The sequence below is a fragment of the Leptinotarsa decemlineata genome, unplaced genomic scaffold (genome assembly GCF_025532065.1).
Source record: "Leptinotarsa decemlineata unplaced genomic scaffold, Ldec_3_MD MMD2_tig00000026_RagTag_RagTag, whole genome shotgun sequence".
NCBI lineage: Eukaryota > Metazoa > Arthropoda > Insecta > Coleoptera > Chrysomelidae > Leptinotarsa > Leptinotarsa decemlineata.
In genome coordinates this window covers 2,188,851-2,213,871 of record NW_027412539.1, presented here as the reverse complement: position 1 = coordinate 2,213,871, position 25,021 = coordinate 2,188,851, and the positions used below count along the sequence as shown (strand labels likewise).

The following is a 25,021-nucleotide window of genomic DNA, read 5'->3' as shown; positions in this document are numbered from 1 at the left end:
TGAAAATCGAATCAGGTTTGGCGTCTGAAGGCTCTACTATTTCACCTGCATTATTGGCAAAAGTGTAAAAACCCAACCCTTCGATTGGAGATAATACTTCACGTAAATACTCGTATTTAGGTTGATAAAGAGACTTTGAATAAAGATAAACATTTGCGAATCGTAATCCTAGAGGATGCGTTAGCAAAGAAATCATAACATTTGTCTTGCCACAGTTAGAAGGTCCAATAATCAGGCCGCAAATAGAAAGTGGAAGTAAAGATCCGTGACGTTGTTTGACACCGCTTCCGGATCCACCACCCACTTTTTCATCGAAATTATCGAAGGAAAATTGCTGCTTCTGCTTCAATATGCGCATTGTATGACAGTTGGAGACTATATAAGCAGGGTTCCACATCGATTCCTTCATTTAAATAGGGGTTATGAGTCGATGCAGATCTACTGAATTGCATTCAAATAAAACTGGTAGAGGATTGATCAATTCCCTCATCAATAATCTACCATTTCAATTACACTTACCTGGCTATCAGTATTGCGGTCCGGGCACCAAATTGCAGAAAAGTTTGTTGAGAGGTGATTCGGGTGTCAATCAGCTGGATTTTGCATGCAAAAAACACGATATTGCATATTCACAGAACCCCGATAATCTTGCAGCTAGACACATAGCGGATAAGGAGCTTGCAGAAAGTGCTTGGAATCGTGTCAAAGCAAAAGACGCTACTATTGGAGAAAAAGGAGCTGCTTGGCTAGTTACGAATATAATGAAAGGGAAACGCCGATTTGGTATGGGTTGTGACTCATCTCCCAAGCAGTCACACATTCCGAAGAAAAAGCGTTCTATTAAGAAAAAAAAAGTTAAAAAAATATTGAAAGCTTCTAAGGTGATAGCTTTTGGTTCTGGGATCGTTCAGAAAGTGCGTGATGTTCTACACAAAGCGGGTGGAAGTGAATTTGTTGTCAAAAATTCTAAAAGAGCAGCTGAAATTGCACTCAAAGCAGCACGCAAATATATGAGGGCTGCAGGTGGGAAAAAGAAAATTCGCACACCGCGAATCATACCGATTCCTAAAATTGGTGGAATACTACCACTCATTCCAATTTTTGCTGGTTTATCAGCACTAGGTAGTTTAGCCGGTGCTACTGCTGGTATAACGAAAGCAGTTCAAGCAGCAAAAGCGAGTAGGGAGCAGTTGAGTGAGACACATCGACATAATAAACACATGGAGGCAATTGCTATAGGTAAACAAGGAAGTGGTATCTACTTGAAGCCTTACCGCAAAGGATTAGGAGTCTATTTGAAACCTCAAAATTCAAAATACTCATAAATTTGCTACCTAAAAGAGCTCTCTCCAATATCGACCTCAACTATTACGCTAAGAAAATGACGATTCCATATTTTCGGGGGGTATATATGCGTGACGATTTACCAAAATCAGGACCACTCCGATATGAATCTGCCATAGTAAATTTGGATAGTCGACATGGTCAAGGGACACATTGGGTAGCATATAGAAAAAGGGGAACTTCGATAAAATATTTTGATAGTTTTGGCGATTTACCCCCTTCCAAAGAACTGATTCACTATTTTTATATGGGTTCGAATCCTATCAATACTATCACATATAAGCGTGAACAACGATTCAACACAGTATGGTGTGGCCATTTGTGTTTGAAGTTTCTTCAGAACAAGACATGGAGTTAACACCAGTTCAGGATAGGGGGAGTATCAAGAGGATGAGTCATTCATTGATCGCATATTCCAGAGTACGCACTTTACAAAAAATGAGTAAAGAACAACTCGCTGATATGCCGAAAGAGGTGTTGATTGGGTGTGCATCACATGAAATTGCATCTGTATGGGATAAGTTACCACAAAACCTACAAAATGATATTGATGTCTTGAAGTATCAGTACTGTCAAGAGCATTACAATGATTCCAGCGGTAGCAGTAGTAATTCCGATATGAATGATGGTCCACCTACAAGAAAATTTTTTTGTTGTTATTGTAAAGTGAATGATGTGAATGTAGTCACACATAATGATATGGATAGACCACCGAAAAAGCGACGATTGGTCCACAATTTCTGCTGTCAGCAATAAAAAGACATGAATCATCGAAAATTCGTCAGTCATGTCACGCACGTTTTCATTGTCGGGATACTCTAGCGAGTTGAGTGCCAACTTCTACCCACCCATCGAATTGGATACCAATAGTAATTATGGTCTGGGATTACATGGTTTCTACTCCTACAATTCCATATTCAATGTAGATGCTAAGAATAATGTTATCGGCTATTCGAAGACAATTATCTCACCCCCCACTATTATAAAAATTCCACCTGGGGCATATGAAATTGATGAAATTAATAAGGAAATTAATAATTCATGAAATCCAAAGAAGTGCAATTAGAAAATGGAATTGAAGAAAATATCGACGAAGTATTTCTCCTACGTGCAAACAACAACACTCTGAAATGTGAAATGCGATCGAAATAATACATTCATCTCAAACATGAAAACAGCATTGCTGAACTTCTAAGGTTCGATGACAATGTTTTCAATTGTGGTGAAATACATGAATCAACATTGCCCGTGAATATCAATAAGGTGAGGATTATTCGTGTGGATTGTAATGTCACAGCTGAAGCATATTCGAATGGCGATGAAATCCATAGCATCTTTGAATTTGATATTGATGTAGAGCCCGGTTACAAACTCACCAAGGAGCCACAAAATATTATTTAGATGCCAATCCAACCTGGTGGTCGTCAGTACCTCGACAATATCACTCTTCGCGTATTGGATGATAATGGTAATCTGATCAATTTCAATGGTGAAAAAATAATAGTCAAATTGGAATTGATAAAGCTATAATAATCATCATTTCTCATATATTTATTCACAACATCGACGACAGTCATTAGTAACAATCATCGTTTCTCATCGATGACTGTCATTAGTGTATCATAAAAAAAATGAGTAAAGGAAGCATCGATAAGTTTGGTCGCAGAAGTAAGGCAGTTTCAAATACTGTTTTGCGTGGGCAGCCTGGAGTTGGTTTCAAATTAACAACCGATGGAAACTTTGATATGGAAAATAAACGTTTGAAAAATATAGCAGAGCCTGAAGAGAGTACGGATTGTGTTAATCGAGGATATGTCGGTTTTTACATCTCAAAGATGAGAGGAGAATTAGATACTGATATTGACAAAATTAATTTGAAATTAGATGGAGTAGAAAAATATTCCGTATCAGTGAGGGAAGATCTCATTACGCTTGGACTGAAATTAGTAGAATTTGTAAAAAAGTATGAGCATATGGATAAGGATATCAAATCGCTGCAATCTGATTTAAAAAAACAACCCTCGATAAGCATTCAAACGATCGAGCAAAAACGATGGTGAGCGATGATCATCTGTGAAAAAAGTCAATATAAAACTGAAGTTGATCAAATTGTTACTCAGTATTTGTTACTTCCTAACGCTGAGCAGGTGATATTCATTGATGAAACTATAAATTCTGCGATTATCGTTTCTAAAAATGGGGTTGTGCTTTAACAGTCAGCGATTGCCGCAGCGGCAGCAGTTGAGTCAGCATAATGTATTTGGTGGAGGCTATGATCATGTGCATTTAAAGAAGCGAAAATCCAGCAGTCGAATCATTCCACGTATATCTGCCAAACGGTCAAGATATAGAATAAGTGCTAGTAGCCTGAACTTTCTCAAATCTATTGGCTTGAAGGTGCGATATAAAAAATAGTAATAACATGGCGACAATCACCACAAGTGATAAATTGGAAGTGTTCGAGGAGCCCATGTTCGACCATTCCCTCATCAGCCTTCATGAGCATACATATAAGCCGTATGGTTCACCATATTACAAAAATTCAGATGAAATACGAATTCCAATCAATTATCAAGATCTCATACTCGATATTGCAGATAGTTACATTTATATCGAGGGGAAGTTCACACCATCTGATGCCAATAATGCTCTCGCCTTTCTCTTCGACGAAATTCGCTATGAAATGGGTGGTGAGCAAGTGGTTGTTGTTCGAAAACCCGGCATAACTACCACAATGAAAACGATGATATCATTCGGAAAAACGCATGCAAATTCGCTACTACCGATAGGATGGGGACTCGATGTGAATAAACAAGATATATTCGATTCCGTTAGCAATGTATTTAGTGGTTAATTACCCTTGAAGTATCTCATGGGTTTGGTGAAGATTACAATAAGGGGATAATGAATGTGAAGCAGGAGCTCATTTTGATTATAGCTCGCTCATTCAAAAATTCATTCATTGGGGAAGTCGATGCAGATTTGGAAATCAATAAAATAGAATGGAGAATCAGGCACATTGTGCCGGAAGATCGACAGAAACTGAAACTATTGAATCGCATAAATAAAAATGGTAATAATGCTAAAGTGAAGGTGGCTTATCGTATGTGGGACCTTTATGAATTACCCACACTTCGTGATACATCCTCGGATATATGGGCCGTGAAGACAACCAGCAGCCTCGAAAGACCACGATATATCATCATCGGCTTTAAAAACACCGACCAATCCGAGAATATGTCAAAAGATGTAACGAAATTCACACATGTGAATATTAATAATATTCGACTATCTCTGAACTCTGAAGTATACCCATATGAGCGTTGGAATCTGGATTTCGACAAGAAGTTAGACTCATCAGCTTACTATGCATATGAAAACTTCCAACGTAGCTACTACTATAAAACTATGAGTGAACCGATGATGGATATTGGTAGCTTTCCCAACAACCCACTATTCATTATCGACTGCTCCCATCAACCCGAAGCTATGAAGTCATCCACTGTCGACATCAAAATAGAATTCGAAACACGCAAGGTGAAGTTTCCAGCAAACACCAAAGTATATGCACTCATCCTCCACGATGCTGTTCTATCATATAATGCTATGAAATATTCGATATTGATGAATAATAAAACACTCAATAATTATGTTATATCTTTTATTCACCAAACAATTAGATACAAACAAATATGGATTGAAACATTATTTTATTCACAAAAATATACAACAGATTTCAAATATTTACAACACCATCATTTATCGCTTCTTCCAGTTGCGGGTTGGGACTCTGTGGTTCCAATTGATATTTCTCTATGATATTTTGCGGTAGGTAGGTGCATATGTCTTGAAGAAAATGTTTCAAGTCTGCTTCAATTATTATCTCACAGAACTCATCCAAATTTCTACTCCCATATGAATATTTATGACACAATGCCACACCGAGTTCATACTTCTCACTAAGCTCCAAAAGTTTTCGCACCTCTTCAGCATCGTAACACACACTCGAATCATAATTTGATGAATGTAGAGCATCAAAACTCAGATCAGCCATCTCCCAAGCCATTTTTCTTATGGCGGAATCCAAATCCACTGCTTCCGGCCACTCTTGGGCTGAATATTGCATCCACATATTTATAGAATGGTGAGTTCTGAAAATTCATAAATGACATTCATTAGTTTGCAAATAATATAAAAAAAATACTCACTTGAAATCTGACTATGTCTATGAAATGACCAAGTTGATACATATTTTATATTAATCTACCATATTTTCACTATTTACAAAAAAAATTTCATAATTTCAAAATGTTCAATCTAAAACATTGAATTTCATCAATGATCGGGTTTTAGCACCAGGATAATCCTGCGAACTTTGACCCATATAAGTAAGTGTGAATTTGGCTTTGGATGAATTCACTTCACGAATGAAGTCTTCTGTTAATTGCTCTGTGACACGTTTTGGAAGCCATGCTTTAAAAGGAGTATCACTTTCCTCATCCAATAAAACTACTTGAATTGATTTACCATATCGTGTGGAATACATTGACATTTTTTCAATTTTATATTCTTTATCAATAACCAGAGCGTTTATAGGTTTCTGCTCTAAAGCTTCACTTTGTTGAATTATAGAAAAATTAATTTTTTCAATGTCAAATTTCAAATTATCCATATTCATAAATATAGTGAAATTACGGTTAATTAAAATAAAATATATATTCACCTCAATGACGAAAACGCCCTCTCGGATGGGTTGATACTCGTTGTCTTCACTTTGGAATTCGACAAATACTTCTGTTTACCTATTTGGGTACTTCAGAGTGTCTAAACTGAATGTGGAAGCATGATATTCTGAACTTATATAGGAATTACCAACAAGGGAGGGGGCAACGCCGAACCCCACTGTTCAAGGTTATATTCTGTGCACGTCACGATTTCATTCAAGGCCAACATGCAATGCCACAGAGCAAGCTCAAGGTAGCCGAAGTGTCGAACGTCAAGGTCAAACCCCACACTCAAGGTCAAACACCGCATTCCAGCTCATACTATGTGTACGACGTTCAAGGTTAGGTTACGTCATACGATATTCTGAACTTATATAGGAATTACCAACAAGCGAGGGGACAACGCCGAACGCCCACTGTTCAAGGTTATATTCTGTACATGTCACGATTTCATTCAAGGTCAACATTCAATGCCATGGAGCAAGCTCAAGGTAGTCGAAGTGTCGAACGTCAAGGTCAAACCCCACACTCAAGGTTCAAACACCGCATTCAAGCTCATACTACGTGTACGACGTTCAAGGTTAGGTGACGTCATTCAAGGTCGTGTGACGTCTCAAGGTCAAAAGGGGTGGGGGAGGCGTTCAGTCGGCATTAGCACCCTACTAGTGTCCAATCGATAATCCTCTTACCAACTCTGCAGAGGCGTATCGAAATAATATTTTTATTTATTAAAACACAGGTAATTACGTAAAAATTGTTATAGTAGGTGGCGCTACCTGTTTGTCAATGGTAAAATTGATTACATTTTCTTATTATGCCTTATACAGTACTTCAAAAAAAACAGAAAAAGTTACAAAATAATTATTATACTCCTTTTACACAGAAAGATAACTACAAAGCAAAGAAATAATTACCTATGTTATGCTTATGAAGTTTCAGATTCCATAGACTCGTCCGAAGAGGAATCCCCAGTCACACTTAAATCTATTATTATTTGGTCGAAAACAGTATCTACCATCCCGTCCAATCTCCACATTTTCTCTTCTTCCTTGATCACATGGGCTACAGCATTAGCCCAATCTTCTTTCCGTATCCGTTCCATTGCGAGTTCTAATAAACGTTGGACATCAGAAATTTTATATGTCACGTTTTCACGAACTACGTAACCCTTAATTTGAACCCAGATTGATTCTATCTGGTTCAACTCACAATGGTAAGGAGGAAGTCTCATAATGGTGATGCCTTCAGCACGAGCTATTGTATCCACCACATGCTGGCGATATCTGTCACGATGCTGTTTAATGGCACTCATAAGCTCGCGCTCAACCATGTCCTCGGAAAATGGAATTCCTCTTTGTCCTAACCAACTCTGCATGTCTGCTTTTCTGGTGGTCATAGCTGGCAGCTGTTCTGCTAATCGGCTGTGATAAGATGCGTTATCCATTACTATTAACGAATTTGGCTCGACTCGTAAAAGAATGGATTCAAAACATCCTTCAAAGCGTTGGGCGTTCATGTCTTCGTGATAATCCCCCGTTTTTTTATATAAAAAAAGTATTGCACTATCGTCTAAAAAGCCACTCTCGCTACCTATATTGGTGACAATTAGTCGTTGCCCTTTACCCGTTGGTCCGCGTAACACTGTTGATAAACCGTCCACAAATGCTTGACGATAACTAGTTACAGTAGTATCTTGCCAGATCTCAGATACTGTGTGACCAGCATTCACCTACGTTTCGTCCAGATATCTTTTTGTGAGCAGAACGCATTTCTCTAATAGATCGAAGATATCTCTTTCGCCATGAGAGTATATCTTCTCTTTCTATTGAGACAGATTTACGGGATCATTTGGCATATATAGATTTTAAATTTTCTTTTATTATTTTCCTTATCTTCTCTTTAATCATTTTTGGAATGAGATCATTATCCATTACCTTTGTCCTAATGGATTCGAGGGTTGGCGCTTTATTCTCAAGAAGGAAGGAATGAATGGTATAGCGTACAAAATTTTTCTGGTACTCGTCCAATTCAATTTTTTTTACCACGACAATGTACTTTTGGAGTTTGCACAATCCCAGTTACCTTTTTTCACGTACAATGCGTTCAATTGTCGACACGGATATTCCCGTTGAAAATGAACATTGGGCTACAGCTTCAACTGTACGGAAAGTATTTTTTAAATTTTCGTACACTCTACAGATAATCTGTTTCTTCTAACGACATAAATTTCCGATTTCTTTGTACATTACTTGGACCTGCTACGGCATCCATCTTAATACTATAAAAATAATAAAATTCAAACATAGTATTCACCTATTTGTCAGTTGTTTACTTACTTCAAAAACTATTTTAAAGTTAATGTATTTTGAAAAACACTTCATTGTGAGATTTTCAGTAGAACAGATCAACAATACGTGTTTCGCTGCACAGTAGCTTTTCACTAACAAACTGAATTCTACATACATTGTGTATGTAGAATACTTTTTGAAATATTACTATGTACCCAGAAACTAATAATATTCTAGGAACTAATTGATGACAGTTATACCTGAGTTTAATGAACATTTATACCTGAGTTTGATGACTAGGTCAACTAATTATTATCTCCCAATAAAGTGTGAATGTGATGAAAATCTATAATAATGTATTTTGACGAACAAGTCTCGGCCAACTCTATCTTATATTTTAAAGTTAATAATTATAACAGTCTATTTAATAAATATAATAAAATATATTTGATAAATACAAAACAAAGTCACCTTCACAAGAAACAGAACACACAACGCATATGCAGATAAGGACGCTTGATAATGAGGAAACTGAATGACTAGTTATGGCATTTTAAGGATGCAAATATAATAGACCTGCGAAGTGTTGATCAGTTTACCGATGATTCAAAGTATTTAACGAACTGGTTCACCTATTCGCTCGTACATCCTATCGATATGCAGAAGCTACCTTGTTACGGGGGGCAAATTTTATGGAATCATCTTACTTTTCAATTATTTACAATGGTGATTTATAGACAATAAAAATAACCCCGGTAAGAATTTAGTTCTAACATTTAACATTGTTGCCGTTGGATCTCAGTTCAATTGTATATGAGTTACCTTCAATTGAAAATTGTTATACTATAAACGTAAGATTTGCCGAAAACATCGCCGCTGTCTGTGACAGTGTGCAGGAGAACTCTAGACAGTCGATTTCACGTCGCTCACGTGACGCTCACAAGTGATCTGCCCTTCGTAGCCCACAACTTCGCGAATTTTGCGTCGTGACTTGGGCCTGCATAAAATTCAACTGACTCAGGAACTGAGGGTAAACGATCATAGACAGCGAAGTGTGTTTGCTGAATGGGCAGTTGGAAACTGATCCTAATTGTCATAAAAAAATTATCTTCAGCGATGAGGCCCATTTCTGGATGAATGGGTACGTGAACAAAGAAAAGTGTCGAGTTTTGGGCGGTAGTTATCCACATGACGAAAGTCAATATTTGGTGTGGATTTTGGGCCGGTGGCGTCATCGGTCCATATTTCTTTGAGAACAACCAAGGATGCTGTCAACAGCGAGCACTATAGGTTTATGATTACCAACTTTTAACAGGACGACGCTAAGAGCCATACAGCTCATACCACATTGAATATTTTGCACGAGCGATTCAAGGACACGGTCATCCCACGAGGAGGTGATATGAACTGGCCACCGAGATCATACGATTTGACCCTGTTAGACTTTTCTTGTGGAGTTTTTTGAGTCGCAGGTGAATGCCCAATGAGCTACAAACCACAGCGGTCCTAAAAGCCAACATAAGCCATGCTATTGGCCAAATCCAGCCTCAGAGTCATGAAAAATTAGACGTTTCTGAAGCGCTCCACCCAGAGAAGCCGCCTGTGGATATTTGAACGATGTTTTCACAAATTGTGCAATTTCTCACATAATGTGTTTTTTCTCGACTTAACTTGTTTATTGTAGTTACTTGATTTTTTATATACGAATAATATGAATAATATGAATGAGGTTGCGTTTGAAAGCAGCTCTCATTGCTGAACTCCGCCTATTCATCATTTGTTTGTAATATTATTTCATTTGTTTTTTTTTATATGATGAATAAAGACATATTATTATTATTATCTACAATATATTCCCATAATGCGTATGCATCTCATCAAAAAATATACAGTGGCGACCTGAAGTCCTAAAAAATTACTGTTTCAAAAAACTTACCTGACTATAATTACCGTCTTGCAGCAAGGGGCGTTAGCATACCAGGTGAGTCCTCCTAAATGACCGCCTCAGCCTAAGGTGTGTGTATCCATGCCGAAAAGATTTATGATTCTGGTCCCATTCAATGTCAATACTGGGCGCCCTCCCTTCGTAAAAATGTTTGTCACGGTGATGCGGGGCTCTGCCGTCATGGACATTATTTCTTCAGCTACTTGTGGGACTTTATCGACCATGAAGTGGACAAAGAATCCGATACTGAGCCTGCAGATAAGATGGAAGTCGACTAAACGACCTCAAATGTCCTTCCTGTAGCATCGGATCAACATCAAGAGCTACTCAATTCTCCAACTATCATTACTAACCTAGTAGACTATGTGGTACAACCAGGAACCGACTTAGCGCTTTCTCAAGATCAGGATATCTTATGAATCTGCTTTGCACCAAAGTCTGGAGCAGCTGAAGCAGAATCTGCATCAGGGGAGAAAGCAACAAAGCAGATAAGTAAACGCTTACGCGCAAACGATGATTCACCCAAACCAGAGTGACTGAATTGAAGTATTCTCAAATATACTTGTCTTACACAGATGCCTTCATATGGGAAAATTTCTGCTTTCATTAAGATAGGTATCTTGCACCTTGATCATTCGACAAACTCATCATCGATAAATCAGCTGAAATCTTTTCGTAAAATATATTCCAGAAAATAGTCCACTGATATAATACCAGAACTGTAAACTCCGGTCTGGATGGCTGCAGGTTACCTGAGAGAATCAGGAGAGATTCTTCTCGTTGGTGGGTACAGTAAGTACTCTGAAATCTTCGAAGGCCGTTTGAAATGCGTCCCAAACTACATATTTGTGTTGTTCATCCACCTGACGAAGGTAATCGCAGACTGACTACTGATCAGTTTCTCACTAGATCGAGGAAAATGTACCATAATCTATCAACTTTGAAGTTTTGATAGCAGAGCACAAACTATGTGCCTTCACCGTCGTGAACCGGATCAGGTTTTTGGCGTTTGACAGTGTTCCACTCTCGTCAGCTCGCTTGAAAGATAATTGAGTAATCGGTTTCGTTAAGAAGCGCGACTTATAAGGTCGAGTTTGAATAGGTGTGGGCCACAATAAACCCTCGCGGATTGCAGTGAGGGGTTTAATCGAAACACTCACTTTCAGGCTGACCTTGGACCTACATACTTTCCTCTTCATTGATAGTGGAGTTGCAAATGAACCACTTTAACGCTTTTCATTGAATAGATGGAATATATTTGTACGATATCATGAAAACAAAAGCAAGAGCAGGTCTAGTCAAATAGATATCTAGTCGAATGTTTGTTCAAGTATTGAGTATCTCTATTATTGTGATTTTTTTTCTTTTAATGAATACAACTTATAACACTTATCATACTTTAACGATACATTTTTTAATCATTCACTTTTCTGTTTAATAATATGCATGTTTCTTCTCATTTTAGGAAACAAATTTTGAATGATGTCGCCAATAATTCGGACTTGACATCAGAGAAATTCAGAGAAATCCAGAAGAAAATAGAAAATAGTATCGACAATATCAAACCCTGTGATGAATACAAAGACTTTACGGATAAACATAAGTAAGCATTGATATTGAATAATGTTTAAACTATTATGTGGGCTGAAAAGTTCGTAGACTAACACACAGATGGTGCTACTAGCATTATATCCATATGATATTTAGTTAACCCTAACCTTCAAAAGCCACGTGTTCAAATTTCACAGCTGTGGGATTACTAGTTTGTGGGTAGAACATTTTGAGTGAAGCAACTTTTGTTAGTTTGAAGAAATTGAATAAAAAGGAATTTTCGTGTGTTAATAAAGCATTGCTTTTTGGAGAAAAACATACTGTTGAAGCCAAGGCTTGGCTTAATAAATGTTATTCAGACCTTGCAACAAGAAAATCAACCGTTGAGAAGTGCTTTGCTAAGTTTAAATGACGTGAAATGAGCATCAAGGACGATGCACGCATTGTTCGCCCCAAAGAGACTATTACCGACAAAAACATCGAGAAAGCCCACAAAATAATTTTGAATGACCTGAAGTTGGTCGAGATAGCTGAGGCTCTAAAATTATCAAAGGAACGTGGTGGACATATCGTGCATGAATATTTGGGTATGCGAAAGCTCTGTTCGAAGTGATTGAAGAGGAAAAATCATCAACAGCGACTTATAACATAGCGTTATTGGAGCATTTGAAGAACGAAATCGCAGAAAAACGGCCCGTTTGGAAAAAAAGAAAGTGCTGTTTTATCAAGACAATAAACCGTTTCACATATCAATGAAAACGATGGCAAAATTGCATGAATTTGGATTCGAATAATAAATCGTCATTATTTTCTTTCTGTACATAAAATAGAAAAAGTTTAGCCTAAGGCAATTCTTTCTGCATCCACCGCATTCTCCAGATCTGGCTCACAACGACTTTTTTCTGTTCTCTGACCTCTAAAGAATACCCGTTGAAAGAAAACAAGCGTCAATGAAGAGGTAATCGTCGAAATTGTGGCCTATTTTGAGTCTAAAGAAAAAATCGTACTAAAAAATGGTATCAAAAAATTTTATGACCGTTATAATTTTTGTATCACCCTCGAAGACAACTATATTGAATAATGAAATCAAATTTTATTTAAAAAAAATATATGTTAGCCTACGAACTATTCAGCTCAACTATTATAAATAATTCGGCTATGGAAGCTGTTATCATTAATATTAAAATATTCAGAACAACAAAAGATCAGATTGGAAAAAACATGTATAGATTGTTGTTATTATATTGCATGCATTAGAATTTATTTAAAAAAATATTTTTCCATATATGTATATATATATATATGTGGAAACATATTCTATATCTATAAATCATAGTTTATAAATAATTTATATTACAATATCTACATTATTCAACAAATTTTATATGCTTACATACTTTGTTGAAGTTTTGCATCGAAAACCAATCAAATGTTAAAAATTTATTGGAACTGTCACCATATTTGCAAATCTTCAGTAGTCTAGCCCGAAACTATTAACCAGGGGTAGGCAAGTAGTTTTAGGTGGGGTCCGGATACTGTGTAAAAATTTTAATGAGGTCCAGAAAAAAACAACTGATAAAAATTAAGTGCTACCTATGTATTACTTTAGTTTCAAATCAAATTCTGAATTATAAAACGAGGCCTAAAATTAATGTGAGAAACTACTTCTACGGTCTTGAGTCAGTTTTTTATAGTTTGGTTCTCGAGAGGAACGGCAAATTCGAAATGTGTCTTCTAGGTGGCGTCCGTTAATCTCTAACGATTTTTGTTTTTCAAAAAATTCATCTTTGAGAAAGATGTTTTTCACATACGTATGTCGACACAAACAGAGTGTTTGGTCCAATATCTTTCAGTGGATACCGTTTGATACATTTGCAAAAACACATCTTCTTGCAAATCAATGATCTCAATTTGAAGTGATGGATTTGACAGTGCAAATAACTAGATAGCCACATATGTCCATTCTGCTGCTACATCAACTTCAAATGGCAATTAAAGAAACGGAGATAGCTTGCCCATCTCTGCAATGTCTTGGAATCTTGTAGCAAATTCGTTTCTAAAATCGGCCAGAAATTTTACAAACACTGCAATGTTTTCTTCAGAGTATTTTATATTCAAGAATTGTCGGAAAATGACTTCAATACAGTTTATTTTATGGTTTTCACTATAAAGGGTTTTACAAAAACCGCGACACGTGTTTCGCTATACAATAGCTTTCTTAAGCATTAATAAACGCTTAACGCTTGAGAAAGCTGTTGTATAGCAAAACACGTGTCGCGGTTTTTGTAAAACCTTTTATAGTGAAAATCATATAATACAATGTTTTAATGAGTTTTAATATGGATGTTCATCAAGTATCGGCCAGTTCTATTCAATTAGTAAATTCTTGTCTTATAATATCTTTTTCAAAGATATCAAGCTTGCGACAAAAAGCAGACTTCAAAACCAAAATTCAAATTCATTTTGTTCATTGAACGACTCTTTCGGGTATAGAAATTGTCATTCAGTATAGATTGAATCTGAAGAAAAATTATACATCACATATAATATAAAATTAACAAAATATCTTAAAAAAATCAGTAAAATTATAAATTAACGATGAGGAGATATTTTTTCATGGACTTTCAAAAGCCATCAATATACAGATTGAAAAAACCCTTTTTCAGTAAATATTTAAAACTAAAACTGTTCACATTTGGAAAGCACTTTTTTAAGGATCGCTTTTAAAGTTGAGTCTGAACTTAACTTTTCAAAGTAATCGTTCACTCACTCCATGTTATCTCCTTTAGTTGTAACCATATTTCATATTGTGAAGAATAAGTATGAATAAAAAAGTATTTTCTGAATAATATGTCTCAATGGTACTGTTGATATAACTAAAAAACGTATTCAAAAAACACACTTAAATGTGAGATTTCCACTTGGGAGTTTACGAAACCGCGACACGTGTTTCGTTAGACAATTGCATCTTCAGGCGTCACAATATTATGACACCTGATGATGCTATCGTATAGCGAAAAATTGCTGTACGTGTCGCCGTATTGTAAACTGTCAAGTGGAAATCTCACATCGAAGTGGGTTCTTGAATACATTATAATGGATTTGCAGTTCTATCATATTTTTATTACTAAAAAATGTTTTTCATTTTAGAACAACCCCAACCGAACCAATAAAATTCATTTTCGATGAAAGTTTAGTAGAAGATTCAGCCGGCAAGCTCTTGCCCAACCAGTTGACCGTAGACAATCTGACAGTTGAGTGGCTGAGAAATAAGCTGAATGATCTAGAAGCCAGTATAAAGGAAAATCAAGAAAAACGTTCAGCAATCACGATCAGCCACGAGGGACTAGCGAACGGAAAAAATTCACCAAATAATGAAATAAATAATAGGTAAAACTTTTCATAATGTTATATTTATATTCCCTAAAAATTGATTTTAATTCTAATATGCATCTGGATAAATCAAGGAACTATACAGAGTTATCATGAATATAATTCCCAGTAAAAATGTATGAATAAAAAAAATCAATTATCAGTTCTAAATTAAATTGAGGTAATTTAATAGTTAGTTATACATTTTATACTGGAAACTATATTCATGATAACTCTGTATAGACCAAAATTATATTCAGATCCATTTTCTCAGATGATATGACAGTTCATTCAACATTTGTCAAAATTTTTCATCTGTCATCGTTCTTTATGTTTGTTAATGTATGTCATCTCATGTTCAAACCTTATTTTGATGAGTTATTTCCATATGTTAATCAATTTATTGTTTGCTTCCAATTTTTAATTTCAGATATTCTTGGAAGAGAAATAAAACTTTCTGAAAGCTCAAATGATCAATGAATAGTACTTACTTATTATAACCATCCGATATTGACCACCAAACCCAATTAAAATAGAAACTTATATATACAATTCGCACTAGTATTTCTAAAATGCCACAACTCAAAAATCGGTATATTTGAGTTGAGACTATGAAAAAATTGGTAAATATTTCTGTATCAAGTTGTATTAACTGTATCAAGTTGTATTAACATCCAAACTGTATCAACTTGATATAGTTCAGATGATACTGTATCAACTTGATACAGTTTATATGATCGATAAAGAAATATTTATCGATTTTTTTCATATTGATTTTTGAGTTGTGTCCCTTTAGAAATACTAGTGCGAATTGTATATCTGTTTAAAATCTGTTTTCCGTTAACCAGCTGTCGCACCCCTACGAACGACAACCCTTAGGAGTCGAAACTTGAGCGAGCTGAGGATTAACGAGGTCTTGCCTTTTAACGTGTGATTCTTAACACTTTAGTCTGTTTCATTTTGTATCAATTTTGTAATATTACTTTAAATTGACAGGGGTAAACTTTTAGAAGGGATTAATTTTTTGAGAAAGAAGAGTTTTGTCTTTCTACTTCTCCATCTTTATACAAAAAATGTGGAAATCTTCCAAAGAAAGGAAGGAAGCAATAATTTCAAAAAATTAACTATATATAAAGTTATATAGAGCACTTTCAAAACAGCTACTTTCAAATAAACATTTAAATACACAAAAAAACGTACTTTTATATGAACAATGGATCATACAAAAACCACGTTTCTCTATTCAGTTTGTATTGGGAGAATGGGAGAATAGGGTAAAATCATTCAAAACTAAAAAGTTTTTGGAGTTCCTTAGAGCCTTCATGTGAATTTTCTTCAGTTCAAAATATTGAACTTCCAAAAGAGAGGGTGAACTGAATTAAAAATTATTCATAGTCGATTACCAAGATATTGAAAAATGGCCACTTGAAGGCCACCTTATCTTTGATATAAAAATTCCTATGATACAATACAGTTGAATATTTTAATTATACTCTATACCTTGGTATGCTCATTAAAAACTGAAAATAATTTCATACTTTTGCAAATGACATGCATATTTACCATTATCAGACACCAAGGAATATTACTACTCAATATTTTCCCTTATTACTTGTGTTTCAGGCTCTCGACCATCAGCGTAGACACCTCTAAGAAAGAAATAAACGAACTGAAGTGCCAAGAGAGGAAGATGCTGAAGCAAACAGAACTGATAAAAGGTGCCTTGAATGAATTGGGTTGCGAGGAGGCACCCACAGCTTGTGATCTATCCATTGATAACCAAACTTTTATCAGTGTATCTTCTGAACAGGTATGGGAATTCTCTCTAACCTTGTTTTAAGCAAAATTGTACTAAATCATTCAAAAAACTAAACATGATGGATACACTTGGTTATTTCAGAAGATAGAGGAAAAGTGAAGCTTCTGTCAATTTTATTTCATTTTCTTTTCTGACACCTCCAATTTTTTTTATGAATGATAACAAAATACTTTTCAACACAATATAATAATTTCGTAATCCCATATACTGTTATTTTGATTTAGCGGTATTCAGATGACAATTGAAAAGTTAATGCTAACAGCCTTCGTCGGTTAAGATTTTTTAACGGCCGGCGGCCGTTAAGAAATCACTTCTTCAAACATTTTTTTTAAAAATTCTTTCCGCTTACAATAATAATAATCATAATAATACTTACTATTTATAAATTTGGAAAGTAAATTGACAATTGCTATTATTTGAAATTTCTATTCCATCGATGAGAGATTTACCATCTACAGCACCAGTATTTGAACTTGTTGTCGGTGTGACCTCATTACTATGAAATAGTTGTCTCATTATCTTCATTTTCTTTGAAACTGAATTTTCAGTATACAATACGGCAACGCAGAGGAGTTCCAACCTCCAAGTTCTTTTACCGATAGTAAATCGCCACCATTTTCTACAAGCATAATAGCCGAAGATCTATGTAGAGCTAAGGATTTCCCAACTTTAAGAATGCTGCAATTTTCTTTGGAACAGCTCCAGTAGTATGAATGCCCACAACTTGTTTTACACATTTACCATTTCTATAACCAATGAAGAATCGCCGATTTTCCAAATTTTAAGGCCGAAAATCTACGAATTTTTTGTATAAACCATAGCGACATCAAAATGAAGTCCTTTTTTGGGAATGACGAATACCCTGTTCTTTTTGCTTATAGTATATCTCAATGTAACCAAAACTCTGGTACCTACTGGTGCTTTCAAAATCATCCACAGTCAACTTAACAGGTTCGTCACGTCTACAGGCGCCAAAAATACTACACATTAATACAACCTTTTCAAGCAACCATGTAAGATCATCTGCCTCCAACAGAAACTTACCTACTTCTACATCAGAAAAAATGTTTGCTTTCTTTGGTGTGTATGTATCAGACTTTCGTCTCAATAAGAACAAACATAATTTTCCAAATCTGAAAATACGATTTCTGTGGGTGAAACTCGAATATGATGTACCTATGATGTAAAAAACTAACCTTGAAATGTCAATGTTGTCATAAACTTTCAAAGCAAATTTCAACATTGAAATCTTGGTCCACAGCGAGTTAGGAGAATAAACCTCTGATTTTCCTTTCGTATTATAGGCTAATGATACATCTTCATTAACCAACTTTACATTCTTGCTTTTACCCCACTCTTCAAAATTTTCATAAGTATTCTTTTTGATATCGCGCTCGAGTTATTTTCGGCAGTAAATCAACACTCGCTGCACATGTTTCTCCCAATATTTCTAAAGAAATTTGATTTTGTTCCTCAATTTCTTCAATTTCATCCATTGTCGCTGTTAAAGCGAACTCGCGAACAAAAACTGACGTTTATAATATTGTTGTGATATTGTTAAGCTGTTCCATGACAACACGATGTTACGCTTTTTCTGTAGAGTTACGAGGTAGGTGGTTTCTTCTTTCCTCGAAATCAAAATGTAATCTTTCGGCGGAATTACGAAAAGTCTTGAACCACACATGGCTGATACGCAAATAACGGATTCGGTTGTTTAAATCCTCAGCTGCGTCTTGGATTACAATATTCAATCTCATCCGTTATACATTTCGACCTTGTAACGTTAATAACCATACTTGAATTGTCTAACACAACTTCCACATAAAATGAATTGTATTTGGGACAAAAATTTTTCTCTTGCTAAAAACCTTGTTTCAAGTAATAAAAACAGAGTTGAAAAAATAATTTATATATCAGTTTATTACTACTTCCATATCTTCAGAAACAACACAGTGTATCACATAAGTGTAATGAGTTTTTCACTAGGTATATTTGTTTAATGTTTCTAACAAGTACTCAAATATAGAGAAAGCTCGAAACAGAAATATGTACTTTTCCATAAAATGATAATTGAAAGTGTGTCAAACGTATATATGGGTCACTAATAGTTCTTTGAATTTTCTCACTGTATAATCATGGATTAAAAATGAAATTGAAATTTATTTTTTAGTGCAATAAAATTAGCCATTCAAAATGCATTTATTAATTATACATACTACGCGATCACTTTGGTATTCTATACTGATGAATTTCAAACGAAGGAATTGGCTGACATGGGACTCGCAGAGTTAAAAATCTTCAATCAATCTCAAGGTCTTGAAATAAATTCATGTTTTAATGAAGCAGAAATATCTGCTAAAGGTTTATAAAAATCTGCACCTTGCATAGCAGTTTTGAAAGCTATAAAATCGAATATTTGAACTTATGGCTCATCCACAGAAAACACCCTAGAGGTTAGACGTGTTATAAGAAGGGTCCTAGACTAATGACAAAATTTTACTCTTCAGCTCGCAAAAATTGGCAGATCTGAATGTTTTCAACTTCATACAAAATTGAACAGATTCATCGCTCATTCGTGACGATTCTTTAGAGCGTCTGCACAAAACAGGCTATTGCAGAATGTGTGACTGAAAGTCACACATTCTGGTAAATACCTCCGACTTAATTTCTCCAACATACAACTACGACTTTATATACAGTCCTAATATCTTTTCAACAGGACAATATCCTTCAAAAGGAGGAAATACTAAGAGCAGATAGCTGTTGTTTCACAGATATATCTAAAACACCTACGGGTTCTAGTGCAGGTGTATAGTCACAGAACTAGGACTGACATATCAACCTACCTAGGAATCATTGCGACCGTATTTCAAACGGAAATTTATATCACTGATTCATGTGTGGACAGTTTGACACGTAAATCAGCAAAAATATTGTCAGATAGCCAAGGGACCCCTGAAGAACTTGGCTCTTACTGAGCAAAAACACTCAAGTTGATAGTGTACTGGCAGACGCTCTTCAATAATAAGACCTACAAATTTGTTTTTCATCTGGATTTCTGGCCACAGTGGCCTGGAAGGTAATGAAACGGCTGACTGTCTTCCAAGGGCGAGTGCTATAAGCGATTTATCTGACCACAACCTGTCATTAGCATATCTTATGGTTTAAGGAAACAAATACTGAATACCTTGTGACTACTAGAAGAATTTCCGATTTTTGGTAAAATCTTCAGTTATTGGTACATCCTATATACAGGGCTTTTCATGATGAGCGTTAATTAGCCGTTTCTGGCAAACTATTCAACGGATCAACCTGAAAATTCCACAGTATGTATAAGTCAATATGACCTACAGCCCTAAAATATTTTAGACGAAGCGGCGTTGTCGCTTCTACTATAAAGTAGCGGCTTCTTTGATTTTTCAAGTGGAACACCCCGTATGTAATATCATATTATGATTCATTATCAGTTTGTCAACAAATTCATATACTATTTCCCTATACCTATCTATTACCGTTTAGAAGATATAAATTAATTTCGATATTTTTTTTTACCAAACATGAACTTTTATAAATGCTGATAATCTTGAACTCTCTTGCACTAAAACGATCAAATTTGAAATGGAGTGGAATGATACTATGAGGATCTTCACTCCGAGTCATATTTTCATTTGCCTCATACAGGGTCTTCAAAAAATGCAGATACTTTGATCTCATGAAAAAATGAGTGGAACTCAATTTTTTCAAATGGAAAACCCTGTATATTTCAACATTTTTGAGCTCTACATCCAATTTTAGATTAACTTTGTTGAAATAATACTATTTCTATTTTGAACCGTTTTCGAGATAAACTGTTTCAAACGGAAATTGACAGGGTTTCCTTGTTCATCAATCATTTTTGTAAAACAGATTTCGTTTGATGTTTCTCAATTAGTCACAGATAATACAATGAAAAGATAATTATTAAAATACTCCTCAACCATCGAATGAAACTTCTCTTCAAACAATAGTTTTATTAACGCCGAAACACGAACTGAAAATAATAAACCCATAAATTAATGAGTTAGTTTAATCGTCAGTGTATTTCAGAATATGTTCAAACACATCTTCCACCTCTACTTAAACAAACATGTAATCTCTTCAAAAGATTGTCATGTGTAGCGCTTCTGATCAAGTCTGGAGTCAAACTATTGAAAGCAGTTGTAACTCTCGATTTCATATCTTCCATTGTTGTTATTGGAGTAGAGTAAACCATATTTTTAATGAAACCCCACACGAAATAATCTAATGGATTGCCATCTGGTGTTTTAGGAGGCCAACGAAAAGGTCCATTATTACCAATTCATCTGTCTTCGAAGATTTCGGTTAAAGCTTCGCTGACTGAATTAGAATTATGGGGTGGAGCACCATCCATTTGGTACCATACACGTTCTCTTCCTGGTCTATTATTCAAAATTATTTGAATTCCATTCCTCAGTAAATCTTCATATTTTGATGCATTCAAATTATCATCATGAAACTCGATATAAAAAATTGACTCATTCTTTATGGCCCAAAATACATTGAATTGCCATCTTTCTTGAAAACCCCTTTGGCGGACAACCTGGGGATTTTCTGGCGCCCAATAATGATGTCTATTGAAAACTCCATTTTTTGTGAACTTGGCTTCATCTGTCCATATGATATTATCAAGGAAATGTTCATCCTCTTGAGTCTTGACAAGTAACCATTCAAAGAATTCCACTCTACGAGGTAAATCAGTCTCTTTCAAATGTTGGACACAGTAGAACTTATAGGGATGCCATTTATGCTTATTAAGAATTCGACAAATTGTCACGTAGGGTATACCTATCTCCCGTGCAGAGAAGCATTTGGAAATGCATGAAAGTATCCCAAAACTGTTATACCATTGTCATCATCATCCACTTTAGTCTTCTTACGAATGATTTTTGGACGGAAGATTCCATTCAACCTACAGTTTTTTAGTAGTCGATTTATCACATTATTATTCGGCTAGGTGTGGATATCTTTCATGAAATACTCGGCATGTTCTACTTGCAATTCTATTGCACTCACCATAAATTATTAATAAATTCAAGAAATCTTCATTACTGTAACCTAATCTTGACATTATTCTATTATAATTGGTAGCTATCACAATCAGTCAAAATCACCAACAAAAGTCTGACGTTAAATAATTGGTTTATTTATTTTTCCAAAGCACACTATTGAAAAATATTAATGTGTACTGTTGTACGTTAGAGACCAATACCTCAATGTATACAAATTGTAACTTTTTCTAAGGTAGGTACATACCAATTTCGAATTGACTGATCTGAGACAGTTAAAAAACTGGATCAAAAAGAAATATTACTAAGTATAAAAAAAAATGTTGAATATCCAAAATAAGTGATGAATTAAAAAGAAACGAGCAAGAAAACCACGTCAGTTTCCGTTTGAAACAGTTTATCTCGAAAACGGTTCAAAATAGAAATAGTATTATCTGTACAAAGTTAATCTGAAATTGGATGTAGAGCTCAAAAATGTTGAAATATACAGGGTATTCCATTTGAAAAAATTGAGTTCCACTCATTTATTCATGAGATCAAAGTATCTGCATTTTTTGAAGATCCTGTATGAGGCAAATGAAAATATGACTCGGAGTGAAGATCCTCATAGTATCACTCCACTCCATTCCAAATTTGATCGTTTTAGTGCAAGAGAGTTCAAGATTATCAGCATTTATAAAAGTTCATGTTTGGTAAAAAAAAATATCGAAATTAATTTATATCTTCTAAACGGTAATAGATAGGTATAGGGAAATAGTATATGAATTTGTTGACAAACTGATAATGAATCATAATATGATATTATATACGGGATGTTCCATTTGAAAAATCAAAGAAGCCGCTACTTTATAGTAGAAGCGACAACGCCGCTTCGTCTGAAATATTTTAGGCGTGTAGTTCATATTGATTTATGCATACTGTGAAATTTTCAGGTTGATCCGTTAAATATTTTGTCAGAAACGGCTAATTAACGCTCATCATGAAAAGCCCTGTATAATGTTACTAAACCAATTTTAGATCACAGCAGGCATGAGCAATGTTATCTAACAGACCTACTAATAGATAAGCTGGAGTGGTCGGGTTTGAATAAATTAGACCCACAATGGTAGTAGAAGAGTAGACGCATGATATCGGTACGAAATTCGGGATAGACAAATGTGCAATGGTTCATCTCAAAAGAGGACGATACGGGGACTACGGAGGGCATCCCACATCATCTGGATGCCAGAGAGACTTATACTTACCTCAGAGTGGAACAACACCACTCACAAGAGGTAACAACAGTGAAAAACTCTCTCTGCGGCAAGTATCAGCACAAACTCTGACAGATCTGGTCATCGGAACTGTCGGGAAAGAACAAAGTTGCTGCAACAAATATGCTTGCCGTTCCAATCTTACTCTACTCGTTTGCAATAGTGAAGTGGACTGGGAAGGAGCTGTAGCAAGTCGCCTTTAAGACCCGAAAAATGGTGCACCGATGCACCTCCATAGGAGTTTGCATCCTAAATCGTCCATTTCACAGTTGTACTTTCCCTGACAACAGGGAGACCATGGACTTTTGACTGTCTACATGAAAAAATGGTACTGCATGGAGCCTGTAAAGTCGTCAGGAGTTCGGATCCCCGTCTCCATATGGTCCGCGACCATGAGAGAGCAGGAATTGGAGCATTACCCTTCAGGACAGCTTCAGGAGCAGCTGGTGAATTCGGTTTAGTTTTCGATATTGAACTAGGTAATCACACCTCTATCACCGATTTGGAACATGTTCAGCAAAATGCCCATATAAAAGCCGCAGATACCATTTCACTTGTGCTGCAGCACAAGGATAAGCCAATGCATGGGGTCTTCTTCAACAACATTAAAGACCTTGACTTATGAAAGCGTCTGACGTTCGCTTTTTTCAGGTCGAGTGTGCTAAAGTCGGAATCTGAGGGGTTCGTTATATCCTGCCAGGATGGTATCTTCAACACTTTAGTCTATAGCAGTTGGGTGATGAATAAAGAGGTTCCTGATGCATGGTGCAGGACCTGTCGCGAGGCGTCTGATACTCTAATTTACTTGCTGTCAGCATTTCCAGCATATGCGGTCTCGGTCTATATCCATTGACCCGCAAACCTAAGAGTGTGTAATTGCTTTACGGCACTCTTACGGTATTGACGAGACATTGATCCTGCGGATATTGAATCCATTGTGGGGAACGAGAAGTGCTCAGGCTCATACAAGCTAATCAACCTGATGTTGTCCTAATCGACCACAGCAAGACGATATTTGTCGTATCCTAGCGAGACGAAAAGAGGAGGAAAAACTATTAAAATATCGAATTCCGCAGAATCTATCCAGACCTTTCTGTCAAGATGGTTGTTCTTGGTGGAAAAATTCACTTTTTTCTCTCGAATCTCATAATCATACCGGCTTGCTGCACTGAGGCTGCACATCAGCCGGACAAATGCAGAAGGCTGTCATTCTTGGCTTACTGCGTTTACCCAGGGCACATGATACTCGGATCTAATGATCACTTACCTCACGGTTTGGGAAGTGGTCGTTGGTTGATAATGCTGGCGTGCCATCCCGAATGTGTCCTGGCTTCGTGAGATAGGGCCTGACCAGCCCAAACTTCGTTAAACAAAGTTTCGCCTTCATTTCTCACATAAATTGTATACATCATGTTTGTGACCATGAGCTGATAAACAGAAGAAAAGGGCGGAGTTCATTTCACTTGAAAACAAGACCGCCACTGAAATGTTCTTCCACTCAACCCCAAAAATGCTGCCCAACCTTATGGAAGTATTTGCATTATTATATACACGTTCTTTCATAAATGAATATTTCGAATTTATATAGGAAAAAGAACAAGGGAAAAAAAACTTTAAGATTGACCAAAAAGATGTTTCTTGAATTTTAGTTAGAATTTT

General features: G+C 35.8%; 1 protein-coding gene across 3 annotated transcripts in view; it reads left to right on the top strand.

Moving 5' to 3' along the window:
- The window catches only part of FER (tyrosine-protein kinase Fer), a 172,529-nt gene that overhangs the window by 133,972 nt on the left and 13,536 nt on the right, over positions 1–25,021 (top strand). For all 3 annotated transcript variants that reach the window (XM_023156688.2, XM_023156687.2, XM_074171600.1), the window contains 3 exons: positions 11,767–11,904; positions 15,003–15,242; positions 16,848–17,034. In XM_023156688.2, the coding sequence (XP_023012456.2) occupies positions 11,767–11,904; positions 15,003–15,242; positions 16,848–17,034 (565 nt within the window). The remainder of the gene's footprint in view (positions 1–11,766; positions 11,905–15,002; positions 15,243–16,847; positions 17,035–25,021) is intronic.